General features: G+C 39.1%; 1 protein-coding gene across 3 annotated transcripts; it reads right to left on the bottom strand.

Moving 5' to 3' along the window:
- Positions 1-1,175: 1,175 nt before the first annotated feature.
- On the bottom strand, positions 1,176-18,989 carry LOC148031894 (cytochrome c oxidase subunit 6b-3-like). 3 transcript variants are annotated; one of them, XM_087682466.1, is made up of 6 exons: positions 18,765-18,989; positions 18,514-18,586; positions 17,851-17,993; positions 16,909-17,000; positions 1,903-1,984; positions 1,176-1,728 (listed from the first exon to the last, which is right to left on the bottom strand). In XM_087682466.1, exons 1-6 carry the CDS (start codon positions 18,765-18,767, stop codon positions 1,675-1,677), a joined length of 447 nt encoding a protein of 148 aa, XP_087538592.1. In that variant the 5' UTR covers positions 18,768-18,989; the 3' UTR covers positions 1,176-1,674. The 3 variants fall into 3 exon arrangements, with proteins under 3 accessions (XP_087538592.1, XP_087538593.1, XP_087538591.1); XM_087682467.1 differs by having other exon boundaries at positions 17,851-17,970; positions 18,765-18,986; XM_087682465.1 differs by having other exon boundaries at positions 17,851-17,970; positions 18,470-18,586; positions 18,765-18,977.
- Positions 18,990-20,072: the final 1,083 nt, after the last annotated feature.

The following is a 20,072-nucleotide window of genomic DNA, read 5'->3' as shown; positions in this document are numbered from 1 at the left end:
AACACACTAAGCCAATTTGTGGATAGAGCATCGTTCAGCCCTTGGTTAACTTCTATCACTTAGGCTAGATGTACCAATGTAAACAGTGTAATAATCAGTTGACACTGGTTACTAGCAAAAGCCAATGATACAGATACTGGGACCAATAAGATAAAACATGAGCTATTGCCATTGTGGTTTATGTGATGTGGCCAAGGGTATGGGTCTTGAGGTATATCCGTTACCTCCATTGTCCTGCTCTCAGATTCTTTTTGAAAGGCTCCTCACCCCAGCCCTTGTTTCATGACACCACAAAAAAGGCTTTTACAATCTTCGTAACTGTCTCCACACTTGACACCCACAAGCAGATAGGCAATCTGCTTATCAATAATGGAACATGTCATCAACAAAGACTACAGATTCCACAAACAGCACGCAATCTATGTAACTCGTATGTAACATGGTACTACTCTTGGATAGTCTTATATGAAAAACCTCACCAGGACAACCAAAACACCTTCCAATAAGCAACCAAGATGCATCAATCAAAAAGTCACAACTAAAGCAGTTAAGTATCAACTATTCAATGTCATGCATACCAATTCTTACTATAGCAAGAAAAACTGCTGATTGTTACTTCAGAGGGCCATGGCAGGAACTGAGTAGGTAACGCAAGGACATGATGGTGGCCAAAGTTGACTAGTAAGATGGTGACAGAAAAGATCGGCAAAAACAATAAGTGCCCTTTTTGAGTCAGTTGCAGAGATTGCGATTCCATTCTTGAAAACACTCCTAAAAATCTGGTGCTTGCCAATCATTTCAGGCTTTAGACTGCACCGAATGAGAGCACTACTCTACACATGCAGACCTGCAGCTCCTCTCAATTTAGTATCTAATCTGCTGCATAAATATGCACGTGCACCTGAGTTGTGACAAGTTTATTCATTACATATTAAATATCAGTATTAGACAGCATCATCTTTTGCATGCTTAGCAAAGAACCATAAGCCATTTACTGATGCATCTCAGATGACTGGGACAAAGCACATAATTGATTATAGGATCAACCCATAGCTTAAATTGACTTCAGAGGCTCCAACTTCACACACACACACACACACACACACATACACACACTCTCTCTCTCTCTCTCTCTCTCTCTCAGAGAAACACCCACCATTTGGAAGAGCCGCAGATCCCCTGACCATTTAGCGTGTTATCCATCAGCATTTATGGAAGGCAATACATCTTTTATTCGTTCTCTTCTGGTCATCAACTGTCAGGTGTATGTCACCTTTCTACTCGAGGCAAACAGCACATACACATGCAATGCCAAGTTATAGAGGTCTTGTGTTTAAAGAACCCAGTCCCAACATGTACTCATGCCGGGCAATAGCTAGCTACTTACTGCTCTTAACAACAAATTGAGAAGACGGTGCACCAGTATGGGACAAGCCTTTTGCTTCAACTTTAGCAATTCACCCAATATCAGATTTCTCACATCAAGACTACTCAGCTTTTGCATCCATGTGCACTGATGGGAACCGGTCAGTGAAAATTTGAAACATTCAGATGTTTAGCTTTCTCACCAAAAGACATTTATTTGCCTAAAGAACTTCCTCAGAAAGAATTTCAACAAGCCACTGCAACCAAAAGTATGCAAACTTCAAAAGATTGCTTCAATCTGCAGCTCTTTTACAAAGGCCCTGGGAATGTCCCATTTTCCCTTTGCTCATTCCATCTGTCTATCTGTTAGCACATCAACAAGTTTTCATCATTTCTACACTTAAACTTCAATACTTTTTCAGAACTTTGAAGAGGAAATGTAGCACATTTAGTGTTTGACATTTACATAACTCAAAACTCTTGAAAGTAGCAACCAAGAAAAAAGAAACTCTAGCAACACAGAGCTTAAGTGAATACCCATTCGCCAGGACACAGAGAACGGTAGTATCTTGCATATTTATTACATTCAGGATCATCTTCACCCTTCTCACGAATACACCTGCATGCATTCCAGCCATTAATAACACACAGATATGCAATTAGACATGCATCATAAGTACCATCCCTAAGGATTTCAGAAACAATTCATCATCTTCTTTTTTATTAAATCTCTGAACTTCACAGCAAGTCTGCTTCACCGCTTAACGACACCGCCATGCCAAAGTATAGCAGACTCTTCAAACAGCTCTTAAGGTTTTATGGACAATTGACACGTACTTATCTCACTAAAGTCAGCTTGACAACATCAAACAGTGAAACATGATAGAGCCAAACAGGTAAATTCGTACCCTTACAAGAAAAAGCTGAAAAACACTCAATACACGAACATTCTAGAGAACAGAAAATAAGCTTCACTTGATAACATTAAACAACATAACCTGAAATCACTAGATTTAATCGTAGAAAGTATAGGTGTCAATATATGTGAAAGTTCTAAATAGCTCTCAAGTTCAAAAGCCTATTTTACCAGCACCCATTCCAAGAACATAATCATAGCACAACAGACACATTCATGTCACAAGGACGAGGAATTTCTATGCTTTGCTTAGCATTTGATTAAAGAGTTAATCAAATGTGCAAATGAGACTAGCACATGTGGGTCGGCAACAGTTCTAGCCCTTGTGCAGCCACCACGAGCACCATCAACAGCAGACGGCTGCAGCCCAAGGCCTTTCGCCAGCAGATGACAGCTGAGGAAAGGAATTGTGGCCAGGCAACAGCACCTTGGCTGTAAGCAACAGCTCCAGCTGAAACGTTCCCCTAGGATCCAACCTATACCCACAAGACACGACACAAGCCAAACTCACAATAAAAGGAACTGGATATTTGACTCACCTCCCAACCATAAGGCCAAACAAGCTCACCCCTAAGCCTAGGAGCTAGCACCACTCCAGGTCACGACCTCATCCCAAGGGTTGGCATCCCATACCACCAGCCCACATCATCCCAGTGTACATATGCATCAGCCAACTCGCCAAGAGTCCAAGAGTGGCGATCACACCGTGAATGTGCACAATAGGGCCTTGAGTCCTATAGATAGGACTCGGTTGCCATAAACCCAAAGTGTCCTTGGTGCATTCACACTAAGTCACTTCATGACCACTATGACCAATGCTACTAGCACCCATCTGGATGTCGAAGGACGTAACACTTCCCCCTTAATGAATAATTACTGTCCTCAGCAATATCCACAGGAACAAAGTGAGGAAAACAACTCTTGAGTGAATGTACCAACTCCCAAGTAGCCTTCACCTTGGGCGATTTTTCCACTTCACCAAATACTCAGAATAAATTGTCTAACCCGATCATTTAGTCCTAAGGTCAAGAACCAATTCGAACTAGAGTGGAATATAAAAAGTAGTACCCTCAAGATGCGGGACTTCCTCAATCAAAACAATAATTCACCTTGTCCTAATCATTGTTTCAAATGACATGGAATACACAGTGAACTCGGATTTCCAAAGGTAAATTCCACTCATAGAATATGCTACTTGTCTTGATAATCTAGAAAGGATCACAATACCTCCATGATGATTTATAGAACTTGTCGGAAACCATTGAATCAAAGTGCCTTGGGACTTAAAGATAAATCCACATGCCCTCCTAAAGCTCTCAAGGAGTACATTGTTGGTTAGCATAAAACATGATGGAATCCTAGACAGTTTAATACTTCCCCTAGCAATCGCGAACATCTCTTGCATATCGTGCAAAAAGTTGATTGCAAGCTGCATTTTCACCCCTTGAGCTCAGTGGCAATTGGTGGTTGTAGCTCATAACCATGCATAAACATAAACGGACTATAACCAGTAGCCGAATGTTTAGCACTATTATAAGTAAACTCAATTTGATAGCACTCCCAATTAGATTACCTATGGGAGACATATGCACGTAACATCTTCTCCATGGTTTGATTTGTCCATTCAATCTATTCCTAGATTTCAAGATGTTCCAAGAACGACATGGACAATCAAGTTTCCACTTTTGAGAGAACCATTTGCCAAAAATGGCCAATGAACGACATGGAAAATCATGATCTCGATTTATACAAGGCAATCCTACTATAAAATTCATAGAAATACTATTCCACTTTCTATCAAGAATTTGTAAAGCATGCAACATCCTACTTGTCTAGCCATTCAGCTATATTAAACTAACATAGCAAGCACTTGCGCACATAAGACTCAACCATAGTCTTAATATGCGGCCAATAAAAATAACAAGTAACCAAGGCCAAAGTCGAGGTGTTAACCAAGGCCAAAGTTCGATATATGCCAAGGTATCCAATCAAGATAACCATGAACTGTTTCACCCCCAAAAAGTTCCAAGAGAAATGCCAAGTGAAACAATTGAGTAATATATGTGAGATAGGTTTCATAATAAACAAGTTTCAACTTATATATTTATACCATGCAAATCCTTTTATGTCAACAAAGTATGTCTTTTTTGGGGTACACAAGATTGATCAAAATAGTATTCTACAAAGAGAGTGTAGAAACCCTCCAAAAAGTAGGGAAAATCAAATCTTTTCGTTTAAAAATAATGTTTCATTCTATCGGTCATTTCACTTGGAGTGTTTTGCACTTAAGTGAAACGTTTCAAGCGTTTCACATTTCAGCATCAACAAGATGCATTTCATGGTTATACATATATCCAAGGCTCAACACATCATGATACTCATATTATATTTTCTTGCGAATATCCTAATCATTGGGCGCACACACTTTGCCTCGTTTAAACAGCAATCCATTACAAATTGAATAATTTTTCACCATCTTTCTCTCAATAGCCAACTTTCGTGTGTCTAGACCGCTAAAGCTTCCCGAGCCACTAGCAACCTCAAGGCTCAACACATCATGATACTCATATAAAATTTTCTTGCGAATATCCTAATCATTAGGCGCACACACTTTGCCTCGCTTAAACAGCAATCCACTACAAATTGAATAATTTTCCACCATCTTTCTATCAATAGCCAACTTTCGTGCGTCTAGACCGCTAAAGCTTCCTAAGCCACTAACTCCCTCTTGAACTAATTGTCAAATCTTATCAAATTGAAGATCATTCTAGCAATGCCCTTTGACTAAATTATAGAAATCAATTGAGATTTCAAAAAAGGATGAGGCATTAACTTCAAAAATTCGACTAAGGGCATCGACAACCATATTAGTTGTGCTCTTTCTATAACAAATTTTCAAGTCAAACTGTCACAAGACTCTGACAACTATTACTTTTTTTTGTTGATTTCTTTATTACATATTTTATTTGGTTTTTCTTTTTGGAAGGATCCCTCTTGAAATCTTAACGTCCGAGTTGCATAGCCAATATGTGAAACGGACAAGAAAGTCTGGTGAGTCAAGACTCGACAGTTAAGGTCCAGTATAAGTCTGGAAGAGACTGACGGCACTGTAGATTGACAAGCCTGGAAGAGACTTGTGAAAGTGTATATGGACAAGTGTGTTGAAGAACTAGCCTGGAAGAGACTAGTTCTAAGTGAAGATGGACAAATCTGCAAGAGATTAGTCCATGTGGGGTCATCAGTGGAAATTCACTTTCAGTTGAGCTACATTGTAAATTTGGATGTAGCCATAGTCTGCAAAGATGGTCAGAAGACTAGTGGGATGCAATGGAAGCAACTCCTAAAATTTAGGGAGTTACTATTTTTGGACCCCAGAATTTGTTCGTGTCATTATCTTCGTTTTTACACGAGGATCAATCCTCTGGTCTGTGCCGAGGTCAAATTCTGCACCGAGGATAGAGAATTTTAGACTCGAAGGCTGGAACGGGAAATATCTTCCAGTGCTGCCATTTGGCACAAATTGATGCACTTACCTCTTAAAGAGGGGCTGGCGAGCAGTTTTTGGGCAAAAAGGGGCTCATTTGTGAAGAAGAAAATGAACACCTGCTGATGGAGAGCTCTTGAGAGCTGGCCTACCCTGTCTATGATGCACAGAGAGCTGGGCTTGCTTCCTACTCTCTCTCTCTCTCTCTCTCTCTCTCTCTCTCTCTCTCTCTCTCCCTGACAGTTTGGTTATGCTTCAGAATCAAGGGCTTTTCTCCTGATTCATGTACAATTGTGTGGGAATATGCTGGTTTTTGCATGAGGCAAGAGCCTCCTTTCTTCAGGAACAGGAGCAGTTGTTTGCTGTTCCCAAGCAGGAATAGGTGAGGGCGGTAATCTCACCAAGCAGGTGTCTGAAACAGCACTAAATCAGTACAGATTTTGGATTGTTCAAAGGTTATTTCAGAGCCCAATTGATGTCAGAGTCAAGGGGCACTTAGCACAGATGATGCAGAACAGTACAGGGAACAATATGAGCTGAAAATAGGTTTCAGAACAGGTCTGAACCAGTAATTACAGTGGGCTGAACAATACACGGAACAGTATGAGTTGAAAACAGGTTTCAGAACAGGTCTGAACCAGTAATTACAGCAGACTGAAATGGTCAATTCTGCACTCCAACCAGAAGTTTCAAACTTGGGCAGAGTTTCCCCTTCTGGTAAACTTGTTTTGGGTCAGTAATTGTACTGTTATGCTACCAAATTTCACCCAGAATAGGTGAAAGACAGCCCAATGTACTTTCTCTTTTTAAAAATAAAGAAATACCACAAGGGACGCCTGACTTAGGGGCCAACAGGGTGTCTGTGTGGCAACAGGAGCATTCTAGCTTCCTGTATTTCTTCTTGTTTCTGTGTCTTTAAGTTCAGGTAAAGTGGGCGACTGTTAATTGGGTGAAAGCATTTATATATTTTGGTTGTACACTACCGTCCTTTCCAGTGAACAGGCCGGTTACACAAACTCTTGCATAAGCTCTACACATCTTGCGTTGCGGCCATAAAGATCAAGCCAATCACAAAAGTATATTAACAAATGGCAATCCATCCAAATAATGAGCCGAGCATTGTACAAATAATGATGCCATACTTTAAGCACATGGATGACTACCAATAATTCCTTACGGCTCCCGAATTCAATAGGTTAGTCATCCTGATAAAGAACACCACCTAAAATATAATCACTCGTATCTGTATGAACCTCAAAAGGTTTATTTGAATTGATAATTTGCAACATTGGAGCAATGGTAACCAACCGTTTCAATGTTTGAGAACATTAATAGAGCTTTGAAAACATTGATTGAGCTCACTAGTCCAAATAGCTAACAGACTAGCATGCTTCTTTTACTTCAAATACCCTTAAGAAAACGTATCAAGGGTTCAACAATATGAGCATAGTCCTTTATGAATTTTGGAAAATATCCAATAAGATCTTAAAAAGATTTTACGTGCCTTATAGTCCCCAAAATAGACCAATCAAATACTACTATAACTTTTTTGGGATCAATCTGAATGCCATCAATCGACATGACATGACCAAGCCATACAACTTCATGTGAAAATTTCCACACTTAGTTTGTTTGGCAAACAATCGCTCTCCTCTTAAGAGACGTAAGAGGATGTGCAAACGTTCCACATGTAACTTCAACGACTTACTATAAACAAGGATGTTGTCAAGAAAAATGACTGTCCACTTTTCAAAATACAAATGAAATAAGTCATTCATCATCTATTTGAAAGTTGAGAGAGCATTGATTAATCTAAAAAATGGGACCAAAATTTGATCATTTATACTATGTTTGAAACGTAGCTTTCAAGAAATCCTCTGAGGCTATGCATATCTCATGGTAACTAACCCAATATCGATTTTGGTAAAATATTGTGCATAACAAAGCCAAACTATAAGGTCATCCATCCTAGGTAACAAACATTTACTCTTAATGGTAGCCTTATTGAGACCTATAAGATCGATACAAAATACACCATGTGATCCTTTTTTTTAGCAAGCACAAACACGCCCCACAAGGATTTACTCAACTCAACAAATCCCTTAGCTGAATAGACTTGAAGTTGCCTAGCTATCTCGTCCATCTCTTTCGAACTTAACCTTTAAGGTTAGCGAGAGACAAGATGACTACCACGCAACATGTCAATTCTATGATAGAGTAGCACTTAAATCAGAAAAACATTGAGTAAATTCCATTACTGAAAGTACATAATTCATTGTGATCCCAAAAAATAAACAACCCTTGATTACGTACATGTGACTATCAAGCCCAAAAAAAAATACATGATTTTTATGGTCAATGTTCAAGGAGGGATATTTACCAAAGAACCATGGCATGCAAAAAATGACATCAACATGGTCAATGCTCATGAGTTAGAAATCCATAAGCTAGTAGTATTCTTGGATCAACAGATCCAAATCTGATATCACTTGATCCTAGCAATCCACAATGCAACCCTCTATAGATCTGACAATATAAATTCAATCAATGGGTACCAAGTGGAGCCGCAACATCTACACCAAGCGAGAAAAAATAAAATTATCAATAGAGCCATTATCAAACAAAACTGCAACCTCTTGGTCATTTATAGCCCAGTGACCTTTAAAAGGTCATACGAGCTACAAACTATTTTATTAGTGAAACTTTTGTTGTTATTATTAGCATTAGCAAAACAAGCTTCCATAAAATTCCAAACAATATACCTAGAGCTTCTAGAGTATTTATTAAAGTTTTAGAAGTAGACTTCGTCTTTTTTGTTCTAGGAATACTCTCGAAGCAAAGCAACGACTCTTTGAGTTCCTTACTGCAAGTCATCTTATGCTTACTATCCTTCTTTTTATGCAACAAGCTGCTATTGGGATAGCTGATTTCTTTGACTTAAAGGCAAAGACAACTCAATAGGAATCATAGTAACCATGAAACACAAAACATGTTTCACTAATGAAACGTTTTAGTGTACAACGTTTCACATATCTATTTTATTCAAGGAAAAAAAGTAATTTCTATCAAAAACTTGCTAAATATATGTACTTTCAATGTGTTATTTTGTTGTTTCATGGTGCATTTCACTTAGCATCTACCCAAGGGTGAAATGTTTCATGCTGAAATGCAACGTTTCGGACATGAAACATTTCAAGGGTGAAACCTTTCATGGTTACCTTGATAAAAACCCCCCATTGATTGGTCATACAACAATCTCTTACTAGTAGTGTCCCATGTCAATCTTAACAAGATAAATGCGTGTCTATCAAGTGTGAACCATCACAGTTCCATGACCAAAAGAGGTTCTACGCACATCATCAAATCTCCCATCCAATTGCAAGTTGACACTCTCATACCAATGACACATCTCGCTAAGACCCAACCAGCACATGAGACAACACACAAGCCAAGCTCACAATAAAAGGGACTAGGCACTAGAGTCATTTCACAACCATATAGAGCCAAACACGCTCACCTCCAAGCCTATGAACTAGCAACATTGTGATTCACAACCACATCCCAAGGGTTAGTGTCCCATATCACCATCCAAGTGTACAGAGACCAAGAGTCCAAGAGTGGTGATCACACAATGAATGTGCACAATAAAGCCATGAGTCTTATAAAAAACTCAATTGCCCTAAACCTAAAGTACTCTTAGTGCATACGCACTTAGTCACTTCATGACTATTGTGATCAATGCTACTAGTGCCCATCTGGTATCTAGGGACATAACACCAAAAGCTATTAGATCAAGGCACCAACAAACATGCACCTGCTCTTCACAACAAAAGTTTGCATTTTCTCTCTCCTCAACATTCTCTCATCGCCCAACCTATTCTCATACTTCCTTAGCAGTTTCCGATAAATTCAGTGATTAAAGGTGGAGCATCTGACGAACCGCTGCTGCAAACCCTAATTTATGGGGTTTGACAACTACATTGAGAAGTATGCTCAAATTTTAGGGCCTAGAGACTTAAATTTCAACTGAAATGGGGGATTTCAAGAGATTCAAGTGATCATTAAAAGCAAATCTCTGAGTAAACCAAGGGCAAATTGGTTTGAAGACTTGGTCCTTTATGAGAGCAAGAGGAAGTTGAATCAATGGAAAAGATTAAAGAATCTCAATGTATTCCATCCATTTGCAATAAAAGATACAGCAATACCACAAGGGGTACCAATTTTGGGACCAACAACCTACAACAAGCTATCCATTGTCCAAGATTAGTCTGATCTTGGAACAAGCTTACAACATGGACAGCAAGAAGAAAATATGGTTGTTAACCACAAGCAAGTCCTTCCAAGCCACATGATGTGGATGACCAGCAAGGAGGTGAAGCATATGATGACCAGTTTAGTAGCTGACATCTTTGCTCAATTGGCCAAAGATCCACAATTTGAGAGATTTTTGAACTATCCTAAAACGAACAACAAGAGTAAGAAGATGTCATCTTCAGAGGTATTGGGACAGCAAGAAGCTCCCAAAGGACAGCCATCGCAACCTAAAGATGCACCAAAGATTGATGATAAGCAAAGCAATTGGTACTAGTGAAATTGGATACACAAATGCAAGGCCATCTTGGTAGTGCCAATCCAATGGCTTTTGAATAGCTAGACATGCATGCCAATCCAATGGCTTTTGGATGGCCAAACATGCATGCAAGTACAAGGTAACTAGGATATGGTCATGGAACCATTTTTCATGCTATGGTGGGCCTAGGACGATGGTAGTATGCATAACCCCATGTATAGCAACCATAGTTTTAGAACAAGAATGAAAACGGGAATGGAGAAAAGAATGAGAATGGAATTTTTCAAACAAAGTGAAACAGGAACAATAATGCCACGTCATCAAGGGAAAATGAGGATTACATGATATCCTAGTTAATAAGGTTTAAAGACTTATACTTAAAAAAGTTTAATTTATCATATTCAATAACTTATAGTTATAAGTTGGAATATGTAAATGAAGCTGTAAGATGGAAGGAGTTAGAAGTTTGGGTTTTTTTTTGGGGAGAGAGAGAGAGAGAGAGAGAGAGAGAGAGAGAGATCAAATTCTCTGTTGATTATAATTAATGGTCATAAGTATTGGTCTTGATTGATGGATTATAGTTAGAACTAGATCGTGGCCTCGATTCTTATTTTAGTCGTTTGTGTATAATATTTGAATGTGGAAGAATCACAATTTTGCTTTTATGAAAAATCATGATTGAAAGGGTGGATCCCTTTTCGCTTGTAAAAGGTTGTGATTGAAAGGGCTGATCCGATTTTATGTGATTGACTCTAAACAACACATTTGTGGCCAAAAATAGATTATGTTTTCTTAAAAGGACACTAACCTACCATTTTTAACCATAAACATTGCATCATATTTCCTACAGCCGTTTTATATTGTGGAACATTTTTTGAAGCGTTTCAAGTTCAACCTCGAATGCCACATGGCACCATTTTGGGATAATGTAATGTTTTGGTTCAAGACGCGCATTTCAAGAGATTTTGACCGTATTTCAACGTTTCCCCCTTCTCAAGTGCTATTTTAGGTAGTTTCACATAACTATGACAACAACATTGGCATGATACCTAGGACATAAGTGGCATGTATGCTAATGCTTCTACACCCCCTAATCGGTATACAGCTCAAGGAATGAGTGTCAATCATGCAAATGCTTCTTATGGTGCTAGTCATGATACAAATACAGCAAATGCACCCTTTTTACAACAGCCATTGTATAAACTTAACTTCCAAACGGGTAACAAAGGACTATGATGAGGGTGGAAAAGGGGTGAAGTTTGAGGCCTTCAATGGGGCACAAGATAGCCTGAAAGCTTTCACTTTTATTCAACGATTTGAAGAGCCTATTCGGGAGGCAACAACTTCACCAAGTTCTCAAAGATTTAAAAGGCAAACACTTTCTTAAAGGGAAATGCATCACAGTGGTGGTCCACACTCAAAATGCAACAATTTTGGAGCCAAAAAGCTATCCATTCTCTAAGATTAAGTGATTAATTGTGCATTTCAATTTATGGGTTTTACTTGCTATAATTATTTGATTAATCAAGTTGTTACCACCCTCTCCAAGGAGGAAGGCTGGTTTCATTCATATGTATCTTCAATTTCCAAACTATGACTGCTGCGTGTTCTATAGACTTTACAAGATCAAGTATGGTAAATCATACATGTTCGCACATTTGATGCTATTTGTAGTACATTACTCATACCAACTATTGTCTGGTATTCTATAAGATAAAGCAATCTCAAATGGCAATGAAGCATAGGAAACAAGTTGCAAAATTTTCCTTGGAATGAACAATCGAGAAAGTTTATTACCATGTTCAAGACTACTCAATGTTACATACTTGGATATCTTGGGTGAACACACACAGCATTGGCCATTGACAACTAAGCAGTTGGTCACTAAGTGAGCATATCCTAAAAGTTAGAATAGTTCAAGGATCTTGTAGTCATAATTGCTACAGGTTTCAACATCAGCAATTTACATACACCATGTTCCACCACCCATCATTCATATATAGTTAGCCTTAAATATAAAAGAAGCATAATTCACATCCATCTCCTTACTTGCACACTCAATGCCATCAACCTCATCCTCACAACTAGTGCACTCCTAAAAGACTCACCAACCAAAGTTTTTTGGATGGACCTTTTCTTGAAGCAACCTAATCAAGTTATTTTGAATATTTAATTGAAGTGTTTCATACCTTTATGGAATGTTTGCAATCGCTTCAAATATTTCTTATAAGTAACAAACACATTTCTTCACAACAATGCCTATGGTGTAAAACACCCTAGCTTACTAGAGTGGTTTAGGAGTTCTATAAATAAGACTTCAACAAATGACTTTCTTAGATCTGGCAACACAAGCACAAAATATGAAGCCATCTTTTCCTTTAACTTCTCAAATGCTAAAATTTCCACTGCTGTCCACTTAAAAGACACACCCTTTTTTTGCAAAGCATACAATGGAGATGCAATTTCCACAAAACTGAGTACATACTTCCTATAATAGGAGAATAGACCCAAAAAGTTGTGAATCTCATATACATTCCTCAAAGGTCTCCATGGAAGTATTACCTCAACCTTTGCAAGGTCCATACGAATACCATCAACCAACACACTGTGCCCTAAAAAGTGGATCGCATGCCTAATAATTTCACTTCTCTTGTCATTGGTGACCAACCTATGCTTACGCAACTCATTGAACACAATGTCCAAATGCTTAATATGCTCTGCCTCATTCTTCGAATAGACAATCATGTCATCAAAGAAGGTGCCCTCAAATCCCCTATACGGCCTAAAAATGCAATCCATCATCTCATTAAAAGTTGCAAGGGCATTCATAAGTCTAAAGGCATGACAAGAAACTCACATCCCAAAAGATGACCTAAGAGCTATCTTAGATACAACCTCCGATCTAATGCAAAACTAATGATACCCACTTTTTAAAATTCAAATCTATACAACTGAATATGATTACCCCTTGCAATTTATCCATAACATCGTCAATTCAAGGAATTGGAAACCGATCCTTTATCGTGATTTTATCAAAGCACGATGGTCAATGCATATATGCCATGAACCATCCTTATTCTACACGAAAAGCACTAGAGAACGAAAGGCAGATAAGTTAGATCAAATCAACCCTTTATTTAAGAGCTCATTCACATGAATCATTCTCTCCTGTTAGGTTGCACTTACCTTGTAGAGTATTGGGGGACTCAACTAAGAGTAACAAAAGTTCGAGGAGTGAGCGTAAGAGTGTGACAGTTGGAGAGAGAGAGAGAGTAGAGTCAAGTACGATTCGATAAGAGTGTACCAACCATGTGTTGGTACACAAAGAATAAGATGAATTTATACTTAGGGCATGTAAGGCTACATTCACATGTACAATGTGCGTGTACTATACACGGGGGGTTAAACCAAGCCTTTATCCCAATAACCTCCCACTTAAAGGTCTGATGTGAACCTCTAACTAACCAACTCCCACTAGTCATATGCAATGCTCGTGCTAAGCTTTGCTTTAGACTTTTATTAAGAACATCTGCAAGGTTGTCTTGTGTTTTGATCTTGGTCAATGTAAGTTGACCATCTTCCAGAATCTGTCTAATGAAGCGATATCCCGCATCTATATGCTTTGTGCGTGAATGATACATGGCATTCTTAGCCAAATACACAACACTCTGGCTATTACATCCCAAAACTGCATAGCCCATAGGCATGCCGAGATCTTCTGCAAGTCTGCTCAACCATATAGCTTCCTTAGAAGCTTCAATAGCTGATATGTATTCAGCTTCAGTGGTACTCAGTGCAACGATGTTTTGCAACCTGGAACACCAAGAAACAACTCCACCAGCAACTGTGAAGACATACCCGCTGATGGACCTACAAGAGTCCAAGTCACCTGCCATGTCTGCATCACAATAACCCTCCAAACTAAGTGCACCCTGCCATAGCAAATACACTTTCTTTGTGTACCCTTAAGATATCAAAAAATACACTTGACAAATTCCCAATGTGTTTTGCTAGGATTTGACATAAATTTGCTAACAACTTCCACTGCATGAGCAATGTCTGGACGAGTAGCAACCATAGCATACATAAGAGAGCTACAAGCTAATGCATAAGGGACTCCCTTCATAGCATTTGCTTCCACGTCATCTTTTGGGCTATTGGCTTTACTAAGCTTAAGATAAGGAGGTAAGAATATCCCAAAAGGCTTATGGTAAATCTATCCAATACCTTTTCAATGTACTTTTCTTGAGATAAAAACAGCAATTTCTGCATTCTATCTCTACAAATCCTCATGCCCAAAATATGCTCTGCATTCCCCAAATCTTTCATGGAGAAGACTGATTTTAGCTGATTTTTGAGAGCATCCAAGCTAGTCTTTCTTTTCCCAGCTAGCAACATATCATCCACATACAAAACAAGTATGATGGGACTGCCATCTGTATCCTTTTTCTTATACAAGTAATGATCTGCATGGTTGCGTGTAAACTCATGAGATAGCGTAAAGGTGTCAAACTTTTTGTACCACTGCCGTGGTGCTTGCTTCAGCCCATACAGGCTGCGTTTTAGTTTACACACCATTTGCTCTTTTCCAGGAACTACAAAGCCCTCGGGCTGTTTCATGTAGATTTCCTCATCAATGTCACCATGCAAGAAAGCAGTTTTTACATCCATTTGATACAGCTATAAGTCCAATACGACAGTGAGCAAAAAGCACACGTAGAGTGGTCATCTTCACAACAAGTGAGAAGACTTATTGGAAGTCAATCCCTTCCTTTTGTGCATACCCTTTGGCAACTAGTCTTGCCTTGTACTTGGGTTTCCCATCAACTGTCTTTACTTTATACACCCATTTGTTTGGAAGTAGCTTCCTTCCCTTGGGTAGTGGCACAAGATCCCAAGTACCATTTGCATATAGAGATTTAATTTCTTCTTGCATAGCAAGCTCCCACTTAGCTGAATTCACATGACTTGGCCTCTTTGTATATAAGAGGCTCACCCTCATCAGTATGCATCACATAATGCAAGAAAGGATAAAACCTATGTGGTTGCCTTCTTACACATGTAGACCTGCGCGTACCCAATGATCAACATTTTCAAGAATTGGGTCTACATCTGGAGGTATATTATTTTCAGCATTTATTGGATGTTGTAAGCCATTTTCAGCATGTTGTTCATGTTGTACAACACCTTCATTTTCATTACCAGCACCTACATTTTCATAATCAACAAGCCTATCTTGTTGTCCATGACCTCCTTGTGCTCCTATTTGCTGTCCATCATCATCTGACTCATATATAACCGGTTGATCATCAGTTTCAACCTGTGATACATCACCATGAGGCTCATTTTCTGAAGTGATAGGTGGCTGCAAGCTCTGAAATTTCACCTTTTTCATATCTTCATTAGAGGCTAAAGTACCTTTTTGCAATTTTGCCTCATTAAACACAACATTACGGCTGCGAAATAATTTTCCTAGACCGAGGTAACCACACTCTGTAGCCAAATTCGCCCTCGTCACCATAACCCATGAAAATGCCTTTGGTGGATTTTGGGTCAAGTTTGTTCCTCAACTCATCCCTAACATGCACAAAAGCATCACAGCCAAATATGCGTAAATGGTCATATGAGGCCAATTTACCAGACCAAACTCCTCAAGGATGCCATTATTTAAGGACCTGTTTGGAGAGTGGGTGCAAATGTGAACTGTGGTTTTGAGTGCCTCTCCCCAAAATTCATGAGGGAGATTAGCAGTGGACAGCATGCATCGCACTCTTTCACATAAAGTCATGTTATATCTTTCAGCCACCCCATTTGAAGAAGGGCTATAAGGAGTTGTAAGAAGTAAGATAAATATAATATCCACTTCAAAATTCAACAAATGTTTTTTTCACTCCAAATATTGTTACTTGTATAAGCTTTATTGAAAAAGTTTAATCATCTACGATGTAATGTTATTCCCTTTCATTTGATAATAGCATTCTTAATGTTGGATGCTAATAAATATATCTAAATTCATTATTATACGAATTCGTTAATCTTTCCATCCAAATTACCTAGCAAAATTTTATTGTCTCGTAGTACATTAGATCATAGCATAGAAAATTTGCATATAGCCATCATGTCTCTCGACAATCTCATAGGTCCAAACCAAGAGAGAAAAACAAGCTAGCTAGACAGTTGCATAACTATCTTGCAAAGGGATTTATTGAACCTAGAAAGTCTCCGTAGGACACAGAATTGTCCTTTTCACTAAAAAGGAAGTGGCACAATGTGCTTCTATGTTCACCATAAAGGTGTCAATAAGGTATCCATCACAAACAAATATCCATTGCCTCAAATGGATGACCTTATTTGTTGCCTTTGTGGTGCAAGGTATTTCACCCGATGACAAACTCGCCTATATTGGCAAACCATTCGTATATAGAAAACAGCAAGCAATCTAACTACTCATGTGCACCAACCTTAAACAATCTTTGAAAATACCAAAATGATTTTAACTATTCATCATACTATTGATGATCCATGTTACAAACAATCCTTCTTTGCAGCATTTGTAAGCAACGTGCTTCTTACTTGTGATATTCTATGTAGCGTGTGAAACAATGCCTTGCTTGATTGGTTGTAGGAAAGCGGAAGTCCGTGGGTGCAGTCCTTATATCAGCCTCCTGGGAAAAACAAAATTCCAATCAATAATGAGAAAATAACATTTTGGGGGACTATAACAATCATATATTTGCAAACATACCAAGCAGGAAATGCCATTCATTCCTGCTGTACCACAAATAAACAAGCTTGTGTACTTGATATATAAGAAACATGAGAGTAATCGAACTGCCACCCAATTACTTCAAAGAGTAACATCCATGTCTACATTTAGAGAAACCAATGTTCTGATTTTCAAAAATCGGCAATGTAATGGAGAAGAGTGAGTATACTTGAATATCTGTTCATAAACTTCACTGATAATAATGGGCTGGTAAATAGATGATACATGAGACAAACAACATCAGTAAGGTCAGACATATCCATAGCACCATTGAATGAGCCGGTTTTTCAGGAAAACCTAATGAGAATGTGTATCAAATGTACTAGCTGTAAACGTTGAAATGTGTCACTTCATGTACAACTTAGGTATTACCTTTAACAGTACCTCCTTTATATCAGTTCCATTTATTCTCCAGAGCCAAACATAATCAGTTCAATTCTCTCTCCAGAACCAAACTTAAGCATAACATGTAACAGTTCCTCCTTTATCTCAGTTCCCTTCTCACCCAGAACAAAACAGAGCCACTTTGCTTTCTGAGTTCCCTCATTTTCCCAGAAGAAATAACTTAACAATGTCAAATCTTAAGAACTCAATGACAAGTGTCCCTTTATTAAAGGAACATCCTTCAACACCAAAAGGTCTGAGAGGATTTTCCATCCCTTTGAAGTATATTTTTCAGTACCTTTTCATTATCTTGTTGCATCCAACCAACCGTTTCATCTCTGAGTTTACTGGCACTCGAGCCTTACCGTAAACCTGCGGGGCTTTTCTTCTTCTTCCTCCTCCTTTTCCTCCTCTACATCACCGCCAGCAGACACCTCTTCCTCCCCCTCATCTTTAACGTCTTCCTCTGCTTGCTCTTGTGTGTCCTGCAAAGTACAAGCACCGATAGCTGCACTCTGATTGTCTGCACTGTATGCATTCTAATTGCAATTGCAAAATCCACAGAAATGAACATCACACAGACAATCTGACATGCACATTACAACAAGCATATGAGCATCAGCATGTACATTCGCAACATTGCACGCAGCTGTCAACCTGACATGTAATATGTACTATGTTTCGATACATGTGCCTGTTCCTCTTTGAGCTAAAGACCAATGCGCATTTTATGTACCTGCCTGACTAACCACAAATGCAAGCCATCAGCCCAACATGGTGACCAACATGTTGCTGCACCCGATGCAAGTTAGGGTTTATTCACAACTGTTCCTGTTTGCCTTTAAGCTAAAGGCCATTGAGCATTCATGCCTGCCTGACTAACCACAAATGCAAGCCATCAGCAACCGACATGCTGTATTCCAATGCAAGTTAGGATTTAATCAGAACTGCTAAATTACTAGATGTTGAAACAAGATGCAGTACCTCGTGCACGGTTTGAGCCTCTAAAACTTTGGACACCTCCTCACCTTCTTCCACAGCTCCTTCCTGGGATTCATTTTTCTGCTCGTTCTCAACCACAGGGCTGCTCTCGTCTGAAGCCTGCAAATCCAATGAGATCCAGACAAAAAATGTCAAAATTCGGTAGATGAAACAGGCGCAGATCAGGAAACTTTCTGCTAGAAACACAGCCTATGCTTCAGTTTTCCGATGAATGACGAACAGAGTGAAAGGGGAAAAACCCAAAATGTGAGAAGAGGAAGGAGATGGTGTGATATACCATGCCGGGTTAAGGTTCTTCTGTGCTCGATGTTTACCACGTTCTTCTATCTTGCAAGGCTTACACACTACAGGGAGTCCTGTTCCGCTTCCCCCACGCTGCTTTGGTTCCCTTTGTTTCGTCAGGTTTTAGGTCTGATTCATACCAGTATCACTGCATTTTGCCACGAGGGCTGCAGCCAGTGCCCACCTCATTCAAACCAAGAGCACGTCCTACTCCCTTAGAGGGCTTTAGAGGCCCCTCACACCTTAAGTTTGTGAACTTGTAGATGCTACCCTAGCAAGATCAAGAGCTGCAAACACGTGTCAGTAATGGCTTCATGTGGAGTTGAAGGTTAGAGAGGAGAGAGAAACGGCAATGTGCATTCTGAGAAGCCAAAGAGTATGCACCACCTCACCTCCACTCTCATAAGTTGATGGAGTTCCTCTAAATATGGAGGTACTCCGAGATGTGATGGTGGTGGGCCTTCCAAGTTCTCCAAGTCATTGACATCACGATCATGCTCAAAAAACTAGCTACTCTATATACTTGCAGAAGCCAGTATACTTAAGCATGGCATAGCTCTTACCACAAGGAGTTTCGAAACTCCCCCCAAATGACAAAACTAAGGCTAATTACCTTCACATGCGAGAAGACCTTCACACGAATTGTTCCTCCATTAATGCTCAAGTGTCTTGACCATTCTTGCAATGCATTAAGGCAGAGTTAGTAAACTTTTCCTCCATAGGCAAGGTTGGTTTTTCCAAAGCACCATTTTGAATAAGGCCACTAACTACCAACTTTTGCCCCATGTGTGAACCCCCTCCAACTGAATCTACCTGCTTTAACTTGCAATTGCACATCATCCTACATGCAAAGCATGATGTATGCAAGGTTTAAATAATATTTGACCTAGAGCAAGGACTCACAATCTATGAAACTTGGGACAAGCTTTGTTTGAAAGCAAAAGTTTCTAAAAAGGAACATCTCCTCCTATTTTTGCAACTAACTACTACTAGTATAACTGTGAATTTTGCCACATGGACTAGTGGTTGCAAATTGCAACCCACCTCACTTACACCAAAGAAAAGTCCTTCTCCCTTAAGACATCAAAATGATGTTTGATGTGTTTTATTATGGTTATCATTGGCTCGTAGCAATTGTGGTGGAACATTTGAACCCATCAAAGCAAAATTATTCAAGGTGCCAAGGGGATTAGCTTAACATTCAAGTCTTATATCATGATAAAACTTGTTAGGCTAGACCTAATACCAATTCCCTTACCTATTGAACATATATTTATGTAAATTGAATACAAATAAATGTTCT

The sequence above is a fragment of the Lygodium microphyllum genome, chromosome 8, assembly GCF_053477565.2.
Source record: "Lygodium microphyllum isolate KBCC chromosome 8, Lygodium_microphyllum_v1.1.10, whole genome shotgun sequence".
NCBI classification, from domain to species: Eukaryota; Viridiplantae; Streptophyta; class Polypodiopsida; order Schizaeales; family Lygodiaceae; genus Lygodium; species Lygodium microphyllum.
This window is presented reverse-complemented; position numbering and strand designations above follow the sequence as displayed.

Coding starts and splice junctions, on each gene's coding strand:
- LOC148031894 (XM_087682465.1), bottom strand. Junction 17,001..17,850: donor AAAAGCCCCGCAGGTTTACG/GTAAGGCTCGAG, acceptor TGTTTTTCCCAG/GAGGCTGATATAAGGACTGC. Junction 1,985..16,908: donor CGCTACATAGAATATCACAA/GTAAGAAGCACG, acceptor GAATGCATGCAG/GTGTATTCGTGAGAAGGGTG.